The sequence below is a fragment of the Pogoniulus pusillus genome, chromosome 35, assembly GCF_015220805.1.
Source record: "Pogoniulus pusillus isolate bPogPus1 chromosome 35, bPogPus1.pri, whole genome shotgun sequence".
NCBI classification, from domain to species: domain Eukaryota; kingdom Metazoa; phylum Chordata; class Aves; order Piciformes; family Lybiidae; genus Pogoniulus; species Pogoniulus pusillus.
The window spans coordinates 14,051,991-14,066,314 of NC_087298.1; the positions used below are offsets into that span (position 1 = coordinate 14,051,991).

At 62.9% G+C, this 14,324-nt stretch overlaps 1 protein-coding gene across 4 annotated transcripts; it reads left to right on the top strand.

Annotated features, from left to right (window-relative positions):
- Nucleotides 1-33: 33 nt before the first annotated feature.
- On the top strand, nucleotides 34-14,076 carry CRAT (carnitine O-acetyltransferase). 4 transcript variants are annotated; one of them, XM_064171225.1, is made up of 15 exons: nucleotides 102-153; nucleotides 2,153-2,255; nucleotides 3,635-3,892; nucleotides 4,298-4,416; nucleotides 6,215-6,268; nucleotides 7,137-7,302; nucleotides 7,774-7,948; nucleotides 8,291-8,469; nucleotides 9,088-9,188; nucleotides 9,377-9,496; nucleotides 9,876-9,998; nucleotides 10,280-10,415; nucleotides 10,897-10,986; nucleotides 11,336-11,473; nucleotides 12,163-14,076. In XM_064171225.1, the coding sequence occupies exons 2-15, from the start codon at nucleotides 2,226-2,228 to the stop codon at nucleotides 12,376-12,378; spliced, it is 1,905 nt and encodes a 634-aa protein (XP_064027295.1). In that variant the 5' UTR covers nucleotides 102-153; nucleotides 2,153-2,225; the 3' UTR covers nucleotides 12,379-14,076. The 4 variants fall into 4 exon arrangements, with proteins under 4 accessions (XP_064027296.1, XP_064027298.1, XP_064027295.1 ...); XM_064171227.1 differs by having other exon boundaries at nucleotides 10,924-10,986; XM_064171226.1 differs by lacking the exon at nucleotides 2,153-2,255 and having other exon boundaries at nucleotides 34-153.
- The last annotated feature ends 248 nt before the right edge of the window (nucleotides 14,077-14,324 follow it).

Below are 14,324 nucleotides of genomic sequence, written 5' to 3' on the forward strand. Positions count from 1 at the left end.
GATGGCGTCGCCAAACTTCAGGGCAGCGGCGGAGCGGGCCCGCCCCCTGGCGGCCGAGCGCGGCGGCAGCGCCCGGTGTCGCCGGTGTCCTTGCGGTGGGTGGTGCCCGGAGGCAGACGTGGAGCCATGATAGCCTCGGTGGCGAGGGCTGTGGTGAGTGCCAGCCGCGGGGACACCGGGTGGGGTGCCTTCAGCCGAGCCCGGACGGGGCGGAGGGGCGGGAGAAGGCGGCTGGGCCGCTGCCGGGGAGGCGGCAGGGCTGGCGGCGGTCAGGTGGCCCCGGGGGTTCTCCGAGCCGATCGGGTAACACAGCTCCCGGCCAGCTCCGAGCCTCGACAGCGGGCAAGAGCCGGCGGCCAGCAGCAGGCAGGGCCCAGGCCTGGGCCCCTCCACTCCAAGCTGTCCGGGGCCGTGCAGAAGGGGCAGGGCCGGAGGCGGCTCCGCAGCGCTGCTGCCCTCAGGCCACCCCGGCCCGAGCGTGGCGTCGCTGCCGCCACGAGTCCCGACTGCCCGGACTCGGGTGCTGGGGCGGTGCAGGGGGCACCGCTCCGGCCCGTTCTCTGGGGTGAGGGTCGCGGTTGAGAGCGGGGCGGGCAGGAGCCGTGCGAGCGGGTGGGCAGGGAGCCGCTGCGCGGAACCGGAGCCGCCTTGGTCCCTCCGTGTGCCTGCGGCAGCGCTGCACCTTGGGGCGGTCACCGGAGCTGTCGGAGGTGAAGGGCTCGGGGCTGGCCGGGGCTGGTCAGGGGCTCATCTGCGGGGCTCACAAAGCCTGTCCCGCGAACCCACCCCGAGCTGGCAGCCGCTTACGGCGACCGCTGATCGCGGCGGGAGGAGGCAGAACCGCGGGCAGCTGCGGGACGGACTGGCTCCCGGAGACACTGCCGGGTCCCGGGCACGGCTCTGGGCAGCCGCGGGACGGACTGGCTCCCGGAGACACTGCCGGGTCCCGGGCACGGCTCTGGGCAGCCGCGGGACGGACTGGCTCCCGGAGACACTGCCGGGTCCCGGGCACGGCTCTGGGCTTGAGGGGGCCTCCGGCTTCGAATTTAAAAATAAAAGCAGGCAGAGCTCTGCCTTCTGGCACTAAATGTGGCTGTGCTGGGAATCGGACACCGCTCGGAAGTGCCTCCTGTTCCCTGTCTCCAGCCTGCAGGTGGACTTCCCACCAGCCTGACAGGCTCTGCGAAAGGTCATCTGCTGCACTGGAACGCGGCTGGGGGCGACGCCAGCCCGAGCGCAGGCGGTGCCACACGCCCCGTGCTGTGCTGCTGCTTGTGGGCAGGGGTGGGCTGCCGGCAGCTGCCGGCGCAGCTGGGGCCGTGGCTCCTGCTCCCACCCAGCGCTGCAGCTGGACCGCGGACCCGGCAGGGGCCACGAAGCAGGGACACGCTTCCACGCCCTCTACCACTTGGAGTTCTCGGTTCGTTGGGGTTGGGATTTTCACCTTTGCCCCAGGGACAATCTGAAGCCATTTGATGGGAATCGGCGTCCTCGCTCTCGGCTGTGTGGAAGCCTGTTCGGGGGCCCGTCCCGCCCCGTGTGGGAGGCTGTGTGCTGCCTGCCCCCAGGCCATCAGGCACACCTGCAGCTGTGCTGCACAGTTCCATGCGTGTCCTGCCTTGCACAGACCTGGTGTTGGTGGTTTCTCCAGGGCTGTCAGCTCAGAGCTCCCCAGGGTCTCAGCCACGGAGAGGTGGGGTGAGGGCATCCAAGATAGAGTCTCGAGCCCGACTCGGTCTGCTCCAGTGGCACAGGAGGTCCAGGCCTGCAGGAGAGCTCTCCTCAGCTGGCCCCCAAGTTGCACTGTGGCCCCAGGAGTGCTCTCTGCAGCCTGTCCCCGCGGCTGCCTCCTGTGCCAGGGCAGTTGGGGTCCCCCCTGGCTGCTGCTCAGGCTCCTTCTCAAAGGCTGCTCTCGTTCGTTAGCGCAGGCAGCAGCTCCCCCAGCACTGTCCCCTGTGCCATGGCTCCCCAGCCGGGCAGCGCAGGGCTGGCAGGCAGTGCCCACGGGAGGGCTGCCCAGGGAGGCACCTCCGCGGCAGCTGACGCAAGCCGATGGCACAATTCCCCCGGTTGCTCCCGGGCCTGGCCTTGATCCCTCTGAGCAGAGCAGTCGGGTGGCACCGTGCTAACGAGTGCCGCCCTGCCCGGGCAGCCTTGTCAGGTGCAGGAGGAAGCCAGGCCGGGCCGAGGCACAGCTTTACGGCAGCTCCTCTGTCCTGCCAGCCATGCATAGGAGGCAGAAGCAAGCAGAGCAGGTACAGTACGGCCATGGTCCATCTCCTCCCAGCTTCTCTCTCCTGCCGTGCCTTAGGAGTTCCTCCTGCTTTTGTTTCCACCTCTGCTTCTCCAGAGCTGGCTCTGGCGGCTCCTAGGAGCACAGGGCACTTTCGGGGGGGTCTGGCACCTCGCAGGTTCGGCTCTCCCCTCTCTGTGCTTGGCTGCTGGGGGGGCAGTTGTGCTCTCACAGGCATGGGAGCCCAAGGGAAGGTCCTGGCTGGCCGCGGCGCGGAGCCTGGAGCGGTGCAGGGGTGGGAGGAGCAGCGGGAACTGAAAACCCTCCGAGAGCAACTGGAAGGTCTCATGCCAAGGGGTGCCCAGGGGGATCCTTTGTGGGCAGCACTAGCAGGGTCATTGCCTGGCCAGCAGCTGGGCTTACTCTGCCCAGGGGAACAGGATGGTGCCTTCTGAAGCTGCCACTGGCCCAGGAGCCTCTTGGCATGGCTCGCAGTTTCCTCAGCAGCTCTCCCTGTTGTGTCCCCATAGGCTCCTGGCCAGTGCCATACTGGTAGACCTGGAGAGAGGCTCTGTTAGTAGAGCTGGGTGCTGCAGTGCCTGGCAGGCCAGCAGCATGGAGGAGCAGTGCCCAAGGCCCTGCCAGCCCTGCCTGGGCACACCAAAGGCAGTTTTGGTCCTGCCCTAACCTTAGCTGAATTGCACCAAAGCCAGGGGGAGTTTGCCTTGGCACAGGGTCCTGTTCCCCTCCCCAGCCTTGCCCTGTTGTCAGAAGCAGTGCAGCAGTTTCTGATGGCACAGGAGATGAGGAGCTCTGCCATGGCTATGCTGTGAGGTTGGCACAGTTTGACTTTGCCAGGGGGATGGAGTCTCTCAGCTGGAAGGTGCCCGGGGAGGGGCGGATGGATCCTCCCCTGGCAGCGTTTAGTCAGTGTCCTGGCAGGTGGCAGCTTCCTCATGTCTTTCCTGGCTGTGCTGCAGCCCCCCAGCAGGCAGGCACAGACCTGTGCCTTGCTGCTCTGATCCCGCGCTGAGACATCAGAGTCCCCTCGCAGAGGGTTGTGTGCTCCACAGAACTGTTTGGGTTGGAGAAGCCCTGCAGGATCACCCAGACCACCACGGCCCCAGGTGCCATGGCCAACACGGTTCTTGAACCCCCCAGGTGTGGGAACTCCACCACCTCCCTGGGCAGCCTGTGCCAATCCTTGGCCACTCCTGCAGCAGAGAGATTTTTCATCATCTCCAACATAACCCTGCCCTGGCACCATTTCAGGCCCTTTTCTTTCCTATCATCTGACACTGGGTGCCAGCCCCCTCCTCACCCAGCCCCTGCCAGGGGCTGCCTGGCAGTGAGGCTCCCTCGGGGGAAGCTGAGTCTTGACCTCTGCTCTCTGCTTTGCAGGCCAGGCCGCGGGGGCTGCTGAAGCCCTGGGGCAGGCTGCCCGGCAGGCTGCAGCTGCACCAGGTGGCACTGCCCACCCTGCCCGTGCCGCCGCTGCAGCAGACCCTGGACCGCTACCTGCTGGCCCTGGAGCCCATCGTCAGCCGCGAGGAGCTGAGCCACACGCAGCAGCTGGTGGCAGAGTTCCGCAGGCCGGGGGGCGTCGGGGAGAGGCTGCAAAAGGGCCTGGAGAGGAGAGCCAAGAAAACGGAGAACTGGGTATGCTGGGAGCCCGGCCCCGGGCAGTGGCTGGGCAGGGGGGAGGCCTGGTGCACACCTGCAGCATGCTGGCTGCACGCCCTGGCACCTCTCTTTGCATGGCATCACCTGCATCAGCAGCCGCTGCTGCCCCTGAACTGTGCCAGCTCCTGGCTGGCCTTGGCTGTGCACAGCAGGGAGCTGCTGCCCCTGCCAGCCTCACCCAGCTGCCCTGGGAGGCCAAAGGAGACCTCTGCTCGAGCCCTGCCCTGGCAGTCCTCACTGCCATGCTCACCCCCCACCTGCACTCCCAGACCCCAGATGGTTTGCTTGCCCAGTGTGGCACAAGCTGGGGGCAGGATGCTGAGACTGCTCAGCTGGGCTGAGGCCAAACGGCAGCCTGCAGGGTGCCTTTCTCTGTGCCAGCTCTCAGACTGGTGGCTGAAGACAGCTTACCTGGAGTACCGCCTGCCAGTCGTGGTCCACTCCAGCCCGGGCGTGGTTTTACCCAAGCAGGACTTTCTGGATCGCCAAGGCCAGCTCAGGTAAAGTCCCTCTGCCCTCTGGGGCTCCAGCTGGGCTGAGCTGGCTTTGCTGGACAGGGAGGAGGGTTGGGAAAGGGAGAACTGCCCTGTGGTCCTGTGAGCAGGGGAGGCTGCCAGGGACAGGGCAACTCCTGCTTGCAGCACTGAGTGCTTCATCAGGGGCAGCCTCCAGCCAGCAGCTCACACCCTGTGGTTTGGTCTGCGCTGCACCGTGGGCAGAGCTCTGGCAGGAGGCATCGTGAGGCTGTGTCTGACACCAAGAGGCATTCAGATGGTTGTGTGCAGTTACAGGAGGCCTAAAAAGCAGCCCAGGCATGAGGGGGCACAGAAAGGCCCCAGGGGCTGGTTGGCAGGGAAGCAGAGACTGCCCCTGCTCTGCCAGCTTGCCTGTGAGCTGTGGGTTAGGAAACCTCCACCAGGGACTCCCCAGCCCAGCCTGCCTTTGCCATGTCCTCTGCTCCCTGTGGTCTCCCTTTGCTTCCTAACCACCATCACGAGTGTTGGATCCACCTGCTGGACTTCAGCACTGACCTTTGTGCCCACACCTTTGCTCAGCTCCTCCTGCTCTGGCAGGGAGCAGCCAAGGGAGCAGTGAGCTGGGGACAACTCCTCCCTTCTGCTGTCTCACATCTGAGCATGAGCCCTGCAGGGACACTGAAAGGGCCACTGGGCACATCTCTCATTATTCACTCTCAGCTCAGCCAAGCAGAAGGTAAGGTCTGGGCACTGGCAGCGTCCCAGCCAGTGGGCACTGAGCAGCTCCCATGGCAAGTCCAACCTAAATGTGTTTGTGCAGCCTGTGGCTGCAGACAGGGCCTGGCAGTGTGGGCTGAGATTTACCCTTCAGCCAGCAGAGGTTCTGCAAGCAGAGTGCTGCACTCCTGCCCTGGCTGCACACCAGCTGCCCCCTCCCCAGCTGCCCCCCAGCCCAGCTCTGCTCCCTGGGTGGGAATACAGCTCCCTTGCTGGTGCTTCCCAGCAGTTTGGCTTGCCCAGGTGTTGCAGTTCTGACTGAGAACACTCTGCAGGGTGTCTGATGTGCTCAGCAGCCCTTAGCTCCTTGGAGCTGTGCCCTTTGATCTTCCCCAGGGGCGAGTGGGCTGAGCACATCTCGATGGCACTGCCTGCTGACACCAAATCTTGCAGCACTTCAAAGCTCAGCCGACCGCAACCTTTTGCCACAGTGACCTCCTGCCTCCTTCTCCCATCTGTGGGTGGGAGCTCCCAGGTCAGAACTGGGCAGCCTGTTGCTGCCAGCCAAGCAGTTTGCTGTGGCTCCTCACAGGCTGTCCCAGCTGGCAGCTGGCACTGGCTGTGTTTATGCTGGCCCCTGTAAACCAAACACCTCAGTGTCAGCTGCAGCTCATCTGCCTTGGCTTCTGGTCCCTCTGGGCCAGGGGGATCCTCTGAAGAGTTAGCAGCAGAGCTCTGACTGGGAGGGGACTAAGCAGTGGTGAGTCCTGGGTGCAGGGAGACAGCACTCAGGGGAGGGCAGAAGTCCTCTTTCCTCAGAGCTGCTTTGATGCAGAGGCTCAGAGCCAGGACCTGGCGAAGCCCCAAACAGGCAGCAAAAGCTGCTGCTGCCAGAGGCTCCTTTGTGCATCTGGGCTGCGCTCTGCTTGCTTGACAGCTGCCCAGGGAGATGTCAAATAGGGAGTGCTGGGGTAGGGCTGTGCAGCAGCTCCAGCAGCCAGCCAGAGGTGGGCACAGTGGGGCCTTGCCAGAGAGGCCAAACTGGCTAAGGAGCAGAGAGGAGTCTCTGAGAACATCTCTGAAGCTCCACATTGCCTTTCTCCAGGTTTGCTGCCAAGCTGATCGAGGGCATCCTGGATTTCAAGTCCATGATTGACAAGTGAGTTGGTGGCTGCTCCCTTGTGCCATGGGGGGGCTGAGCCTGGTCAGGAAGCCCCCGAGGAGAAGGCAGGAGAAGGCAGCTGTGTGTGTGAAGGGAGGCAGCTCAGCCCCAGCACTGCTCGCTGCCAAGGCCGCCCCTGCACAACAGCAAAAGGACTTTTCTCTTCCCACCTTGTTCCTCTCCCTGGCACACGTAGGGCCTGGAGCAGGGTGAGCCTGACTGGCAGCCCCCTGGAGCTGCACCCTCTGTGCCCACAGAGCAAGCTCCAGCTCGGGAGTTGGTTTCCCTCATTTTGCACTTCTGTGTCTCTCACCTCCCAGCTCGATGGGCTGTGCTCTGCAGACCCTGGTTTTGTGTCTGCCTCCTGCTTTCCCCTGCCCAGTGGCAGAGCTCTGCTCAGCAGGCCTGGCTGTTCACCAGCACACCCTGGCCAGGCCCAGGGCCAGCCGTGAGGAGGGGAGCTGGAGCAGGACTGCTGAAAGGGTTGCTGGGCCCCAGGAGCTCAGGAGGCAGCAGATCAGGCTCCCAGCACTCCAGGTGCTGGCCCCAGACCTCTTCCTGCCCCGCTCCACAGGACACGTCTCCCAGTGCCTCCTGCCTTGGGTTCCCTGCTGCAGCCAGGGCTGTGGTGTCACAGAGCAGCCTTTCCTTGCCCCTTCCCCAAGGAGAGGCCAAACAGACGTTTTGTGTAGCCCCTCCTAGGAGAGAGGGTGGGAATGGGGCAGGCCCTTTGGACACCACCAGCACCGACACCTTCAGCTCCTCTGGGGTGAGGGATGGCAGCTGCGTGGCTGAGCCTGTGCCTGCCTGGGGCTGCAGGTCCTTTTGCTTATCTGGTCTCCTCTCCCCCTCCTTGCTGTCCCAGTGAGACCCTGCCAGTGGAGTACATGGGGGGGAAGCCTCTCTGCATGAACCAGTACTACCAGATCCTCTCCTCCTGCCGCATCCCCGGGCCCAAGCGGGACTCCATCGTCAACTACGCCCAGGGCAAGAGGCAGTCCAGGCACATCGCAGTGGTGCACAACTTCCAGGTGGGGCAGCTGCCCCTCGGGGCCCTCTGCGGCTGTGCTTCAGAGCAGAGGGGACAGCAGAGTTTGTCTGAGCAGCTCTTTGCCTCGACAGGGGTCTGTGCCCCCTCCCCTTATCCCCGAGGCCTTAGCTGGGGCTGTCTGAGCAGCCTGTGAAGCAGAGAGACTCCTGGTTCTTGTCCCTGCTGCTCAGAGCCCAGAGGCCATGTCTGGAGCTGCAAATTCCAAGTGGCAGTGGGACAGCCAAGCCCTGCCCCCTCTGCCACGCTCGGCAGCTCTTGTCTCCGTGCTCTCTGAGCTGCTTACACCTGCACCGCTTGAGCCCTGAGCTCACTTCTCAGCATCCCTCAAAGGTTTCCTCCAAGCTGAGCTCTTGAGTCAGGTCTTACCTTCTCAAAGCAGCTGCTCCCTGATCCTGGGGCTGGGCACTGCAGATGATCTCTCATGTTCTGGCTCTGTTCTCCTCACCTGCAGTTCTTTGAGCTGGATGTCTACAACAGTGATGGAAGTCCCCTTAGCACTGAGCAGCTCTTCATTCAGCTGGAGAAGATCTGGAACACCTCTCTGCAGACAAACAAGGAGCCCATCGGGATCCTCACCACCAACCACCGCAACAGCTGGGCAAAAGCCTACAACAACCTCCTGAAAGGTCTGTGGAGCCCAGGGCATGCCAAGGCTCCCCAGGAGCACCCTCAACTCTGCTCTGCTCAGCTTTTCCCTTTGGGAGCTTGTGCTGGGCCAATCTGGGAGCTGTGCACCTCAGAGGGGTGGTTTGGTTTGTTGCAGAGCGGTGCTGCTTTGGGTGTGGAGGGCTCACAGGGGGAGCTTAGGTTGCTAGAGCTGGAATCCTGGAGCTAGCTGCTCTGCAAGTGGGGGGTCTGTAGAGAAGGGATCCGCGGGGCAGGGGGCGGCGGGGCAAGGCTGCAGCTGCCGGCAGCCCAGCCGGAGGAGGGTGGCGGTGCCTGAGCCGCCCCCTGGTGCTGTCCGGCAGACAGGACCAACAAGGAGTCGGTGCGAGCCATCGAGAGCAGCATCTGCACCGTGTGCCTGGACGCGCCCATGCCGCGGGTCTCCCACGACGTGTACAGCAGCCGCGTGGCCGCGCAGATGCTGCACGGGGGGGGCAGCCACCTCAATAGCGGCAACAGATGGTTTGACAAGACCCTGCAGGTGAGTGCTGCCTGCACAAAAGCTTCCTCCTGGATCCCAGAACCCTCCTGCAGGGAAGTTCTGCTGCTGCCCAGAGAGTGGGGCAAGGGCAGCGCAGGAGCGGTGGCTGTGGGGTGCTGTGGATCCCCTGACAGTCACTGTGAGCCCTTCCTCCTGCCCCAGGGACTGGAGCTCCTCTTGCTGCCTCTGCCCACGCTGCCCTGGCAGCAGCTCCCTGTGCTCCTGGCAGATGGAGCTTCTGCCCGAGGGGAACGCAGCCTGGGCTGGGGGGTGCTGCTTGGAGGTCTCCTCCAGGCTGGTCCCTTCTGCCTGCTGGAAGCATCCTGATGGCTTTTTGTTTCTCCACGCCCAAGCTGCCATCCCACAGCATGCCTCTGATCTCTTCTCCTCCACTCGGTCTTGTCAGGAATCTCCAGCAGCAGCCACTGGTTGAGCTTCTCCCTGCCGAGAGGCTTCCAGTGCTCCTCTGCCCAGGGAGACCTTTGTGTGCCCTCGGCCATGCGCAGCGCCAGGCCCTGCCGCCGGCAGCAGAGCAGTGAAGCTGCAGAGCGCTGCGGGGAGCTGCTGCCCCACGCGCTCGGGTCTCTTCAGCGCTGTCCTCTTCTGCCTCTCTCCTAGTTCATCGTTGCTGAGGATGGCTCCTGCGGGCTGGTCTACGAGCATGCCCCCTCCGAGGGGCCCCCCATTGTGGCTCTGCTGGATCATGTCGTGGAGTTCACGTGAGTGCAGTGCTGCAGCTGGGCAGCTGCCCGGGTGCGGTGGAGGCACTGCCAAGGGCGCTGCAGCCACTGACTGCTGCCACAAGTGCTGGGGAAGGTCTCCTGTGTCTTTCCACCCGGATCCTGCTGTGCTTAGCTGAGGGTCTGGTCTCCTGGGGGTCTGGCTAAACACCCCCACTTCTGTGCAGGAAGAAGCCCGAGCAGGAGAGGTCAGCCCTGAGCCCTCTGCCGATGCCCAGGAAGCTGCGGTTCAACATCACCCCAGAAATCAAGAAGGACATCGAGCAGGCCAAGCAGAACCTCAACATGTAAGGGTGCAGCAGGGAGGGGCCTGAGGAGGAACCGAGGCTGTGAATACTCTTCTGCCTTTGGAGCAGCTCAGAGGGTTCAGTGAGGCTTCTCCCACTGCAGCCAGGGAGGTTTCCCAGTGGCTTCTTGGGCCAACAGCACCAAACCTTCCTGGAAGGACACCACAGCCCTGCCAGGAGCAGAGGTGCTGGGAAGGGGCAATGCCTGATCCACCTTATCTAGTGAGGAGGAGCAAGGCCATGCTAGATCTCCTGGGCACTGCAGCACAGACACCCACCCAAGCATGGGGCCTGGGCTCTGAGCCCAGCCAAAGCAAATCCAGACCTTCAGACTGCAGGAGCAAGCACCAAGGAGCATTTCCTCTTCTCTTCCCTGCAGTCTGGTAGAAGACCTGGATGTGAAGGTCATGGTCTTCCACCACTTCGGGAAGGCCTTCCCCAAGTCAGAGAAGATAAGTCCTGATGCCTTCATCCAGCTGGCTCTGCAGCTGGCCTACTACAGGTGAGACCACCAGAGGCAGCTTCTCAGACTCTGCCAGCAGGCTCAGGTGCATGAGCTTGATGGAGGTAGCACAAAGAAGCTGCTCCCCAAGGGGCACCTTTTGCCCATGCCCTGGGACTGAGCAGGAATCACTGATGGAGGCTGCTCCCAGCAAGGTGCAGCTGTGGGTGGGACTTGCTCGCATGAAGCCTTCTTGCCACGGCCCTGCTCCCGCAGGGGGCCCAGGGCAGGCTGGCACCCACAGGGGCCCCGGGGCAGGCCTTGATGCTGTCTCCCTGCAGGATGTATGGGCACTCCTGTGCCACCTACGAGAGTGCCTCGCTGCGGAGGTTCCGCCTGGGCCGCACCGACACTATCCGCTCGGCCTCCGCCGCCTCGCTGCGCTTCGTGCAGGCCATGGACAGCCCTGGGCAGCCGGTGAGCAGCTGGGGAGGGCCCCCAGCAGAGCTGCCCTCTGGGCAGAACTGAAGCCAGGGCAGGGTTTGGAGGGTAGGACCACGGGGTTGCAAAGGTTCTCTAAGAGCATTGAGCCCAACTTCTACCTAACGCCTCCAGCGTGTCCCAGAGTGCCATATCCACTCCTTTTTGGGAGCCCTGCAGGGATGGTGACTCCACCTCGTGGCACAGTCACACCCCTTGGGCTTCAGCTGCCTCTCCCTTCCCGTGCCTGAGAGCCTGTGAAGCAGCACATGGACATTTCTAACCCCACCACAGAGATGTCCCTTCAAAAAGTCTCTTTAGCTCCTCAGAGTGCTGCTACTGGTGGGTGAAGAACTCCATTCAGAGTGGAGTGACACAGCCAAAGTGATTTCAAAAAGCAAACCTAAGCCTGGAGCCAAAGCTGCTGGTGTGATGCCAGCAGAGCGCCCTGCCCCCAGGGAGCTCTGCCCCTCTGCAGAACTCAGGCAGCTCCCTGTGTCCCCAGGAGCAGGAGAAGACAGAGCTGCTGCGGAGAGCTGCCCAGGCCCACAGGGAGTACACGGACATGGTGAGTTCCTCTGCTGCCCCGAGAGCTGCCTCTGCTCAGCCGTGGGGGATCAGTGCTGAGGGAGTGCTCTGGGCCAGCATCCCAATCCTGGCCCCCTGGATGGGGGTTTGCATCCCTTGGGAGAGAGTCAAACACACAAACAGCTTCGGGTCTCAGTGCCAGAGCTGCAGGAGGACCCCAGCAAGCAGAGCCCACGGGCGAGGGCAGTGCCAGTGCTGCTGCAGGTCCCAGGCCACGCAGCAGGACAGCAAGGGCTGACTGCTGCCTTGGAGCACTCAGAGCTGCCCGAGGTGTTCTGCCTCAGGTGGTTGTGCTCCTGCCTTCACCTGGGCTTCCTTCCCTGCCCCAGGCCATACAGGGCAACGCCATCGACCGGCACCTGCTAGGGCTGAAGCTGCAGGCGATCGAGGACCTGGTGAGCATGCCTGAGCTCTTCATGGACACCGCCTACGCCGTGGCCATGCACTTCAACCTCTCCACCAGCCAGGTGGGCACAGCTCTGCCCTTCCTTCCTTCCTTCCTTCCTTCCTTCCTTCCTTCCTTCCTTCCTTCCTTCCTTCCTTCCTTCCTTCCTTCCTTCCTTCCTTCCTTCCTTCCTTCCTTCCTTCCTTCCCTTCCTTCCCTTCCTTCCCTTCCTTCCCTTCCTTCCCTTCCTTCCCTTCCTTCCCTTCCTTCCCTTCCTTCCCTTCCTTCCCTTCCTTCCCTTCCTTCCCTTCCTTCCCTTCCTTCCCTTCCTTCCCTTCCTTCCCTTCCTTCCCTTCCTTCCCTTCCTTCCCTTCCTTCCCTTCCTTCCCTTCCATCATTTGGGGACAGACATTTTGAAGCCTGCTGCCAGCCGCACAAAGCTGCAGATCTGATCTGAGCTCAAGCCGCAGCCAAAGCCAACTGCCCAAAAGGCTTTGGTGTCTTAAGAACAGGAGAGATCAGCTGAAGGCAGCTGCCAGGACAGCACAGTTTATCTGCCCTGCTGGAGGCACCCCAAGCTCACCCTCTGCAGACAGGGTGGGCACAGCTTGCAGTGACTGGTGGGGCCCAGCCTGTGTGTGCTGGAGGTGGGGCTGAGCAAGGAGGTCCTTTTCTGGAGCTTTCTCCTGGGAGGGGCAGCTGCTGCTGCTGGAGCTCCTTGGCTCCATCTCCGTGCCCGGGTGGAAGCCTCTAACCACGCTGCCCCCGCAGGTGCCAGCAAGGACAGACTGTGTGATGTGCTTCGGGCCGGTGGTCCCCGATGGCTACGGGGTCTGCTACAACCCCATGGAGCACCACATCAACTTTGCCATCTCCGCCTTCAACAGCTGCGCCGACACCAACGCCGCCCGCATGGCTCACTACCTGGAGCAGGCTCTGCTGGACATGAGGGCCCTGCTGCAGGCCACCCCCAGGTCCAAACTCTAAGGCAGAAATACGATGCAGCCCGCCGGTGAGAAGGGCTACTCTCAGGCACTCAGGGGAAGCTCACCTGGGACCCTGCGGGACATCTGCAGCTGCTTTCAGCCAGGCTCCCCCCAGTGACCGCAGGCTCTGTGGCGAGAGGCCCCTGCCAGGCTGGGGCAGGACTGGGCTGATGCTCTCCCTGCCCCACTCAGCTCCGGGGCCTCAGAGAGGACTGGAAGCCCTGTGGAGGAGCACAGGAAACACAGTGCTGACGCTCTGCAGGCCTGGGAACCTCCCTGCTCCAGGACACTGGGATCTCCTCCCTGTCACACTGATGCCCTGCACACAGTCCAGCTGGCCACAGACAAGGTGCTCCTGCTGCTGGTGGTGGGCTGGGCTCTCTGTCAGGCCTGCATCGTGCTCCTGGCCCTTGGTCTTCAGGCTCAGCATAAAGCTCCAGACCTCCTGTCACAGCTCTTGGTAGCTTTGCCCTCCTGCACCTCACCTGCGCAGTCAGCAGGAGCCCTGCACTGGAATTTGGAACTGAGGGAAAGAGAGAAGCTGCCTCCTGCTCAGCAGCCCCAGCCCTGCTCTTCTCCAGGCCCCCTTCACCCCGTGGGGCACTGTGGATGCCTGCACTGGGGCAGCCTGCAGGGCCAGCCCAACCCCTCTGCTGCCTCTTGGAGCTTTTCCTCACAGCAGGGTTGCTCAGGTTTGTGCCAGCTCTGCTCTGTCAGAGGACCTGCTGAGGGTGCTCCCCTGTCGAGGCCACAGCAGCTCACACAAGCACCTAACTGCAGCACAGCAGCTTGTGCAAGCACCACTGCCAGAGGCCCTGAAGCACCCAAGCTCCTGTGTTTGGGCACAGAGGGGAGGAGGAATTTTGGTGTCATTCTGCAGGAGGAATTGAACTCAGGTCCCCACCCTTCAGCAGGTGGCTGCTGAGGCAGCAGCATGAAGCAGAGGCCTCAGGATGCTCCTGGCTTGTTTTAGTAACAGGGCAGTGCTTGAGCCCCTGCCCAAAGCAGGGGCCAGGCCCCAGCGGCCTTGCTGAAGGCCCCTGAGATTTGCAGAGCCTTCAGCCACCAGTGCCACAGAGGTGCCTAGGCAGGGCTGCAGACTGGTCCTCTGCTGCCTGTCTGCAGGGAGGGTTCTGGAAGGGAAGGGGCTGCTCAGGACGAGCAAAGCGCTGCTTGGCTGCAGCTCAGGATGAGATTGGGCTGCTCTGGATGCCCCCAGCTGAAGGCAGCTGCAAGCAGCTGATGACTACTCCAAGAAGGCCACAGGAGTCATGGAGCACTTCAGACTTGTCCTAGTCCTTGGAGCTGCAGTGAGGTTCCTGGGGCTGCCTGAGGAGGGGTTGGGAAGGACTCTGACAGCCCAGCAAGGTTCTCCCTGTGCATGTCCTGCCCTCTGCTGTCCTGGTTCACACCTCCTGCAGGCTTCTCAGTGGCAGAGCTTTTGTGTTACTCTCTCCTGTGTTCCAGCAGGAGATGTCCAAGGTCTTAAAGGCACATTAAGGACAAAACTTCACTCCCAGAAGAGCCACCACATGGAACAAATTATCTCAGCTGCCCAGCCTGAGAGCATTCAAGCAGCTCCTGGGCTCTGGGTGCCACGCTGGATGCTGTGCTCCCTAGAGGGGGGGGGGGGGTCCATGCCACGCAGAGTCTTGAAATGCTGAATCAGATGAAACACAATAAACAGAGCAGTGCTGCAGCAAGGGTTTGGCCTCTTCAGGGGTGCAGGCTGGCACAGGTGCCCTCTCAGGAGGCTGTGGCATGAGGACAGCATGAGCAGGGAGCCACAGCACTGTCACGTCTTTATTGCCCACATCTCCATCTAGCCGCCTCCAGCAGAGGGTTGCTGGCACAGCAGCATCCCAGTTTGGACAGCTCAGGAGTACAGGGAGGCAGGCAGAGCTCCAAGCCCCTGCCTGCACAGCACCACTCCTGGAGGAGCCCATG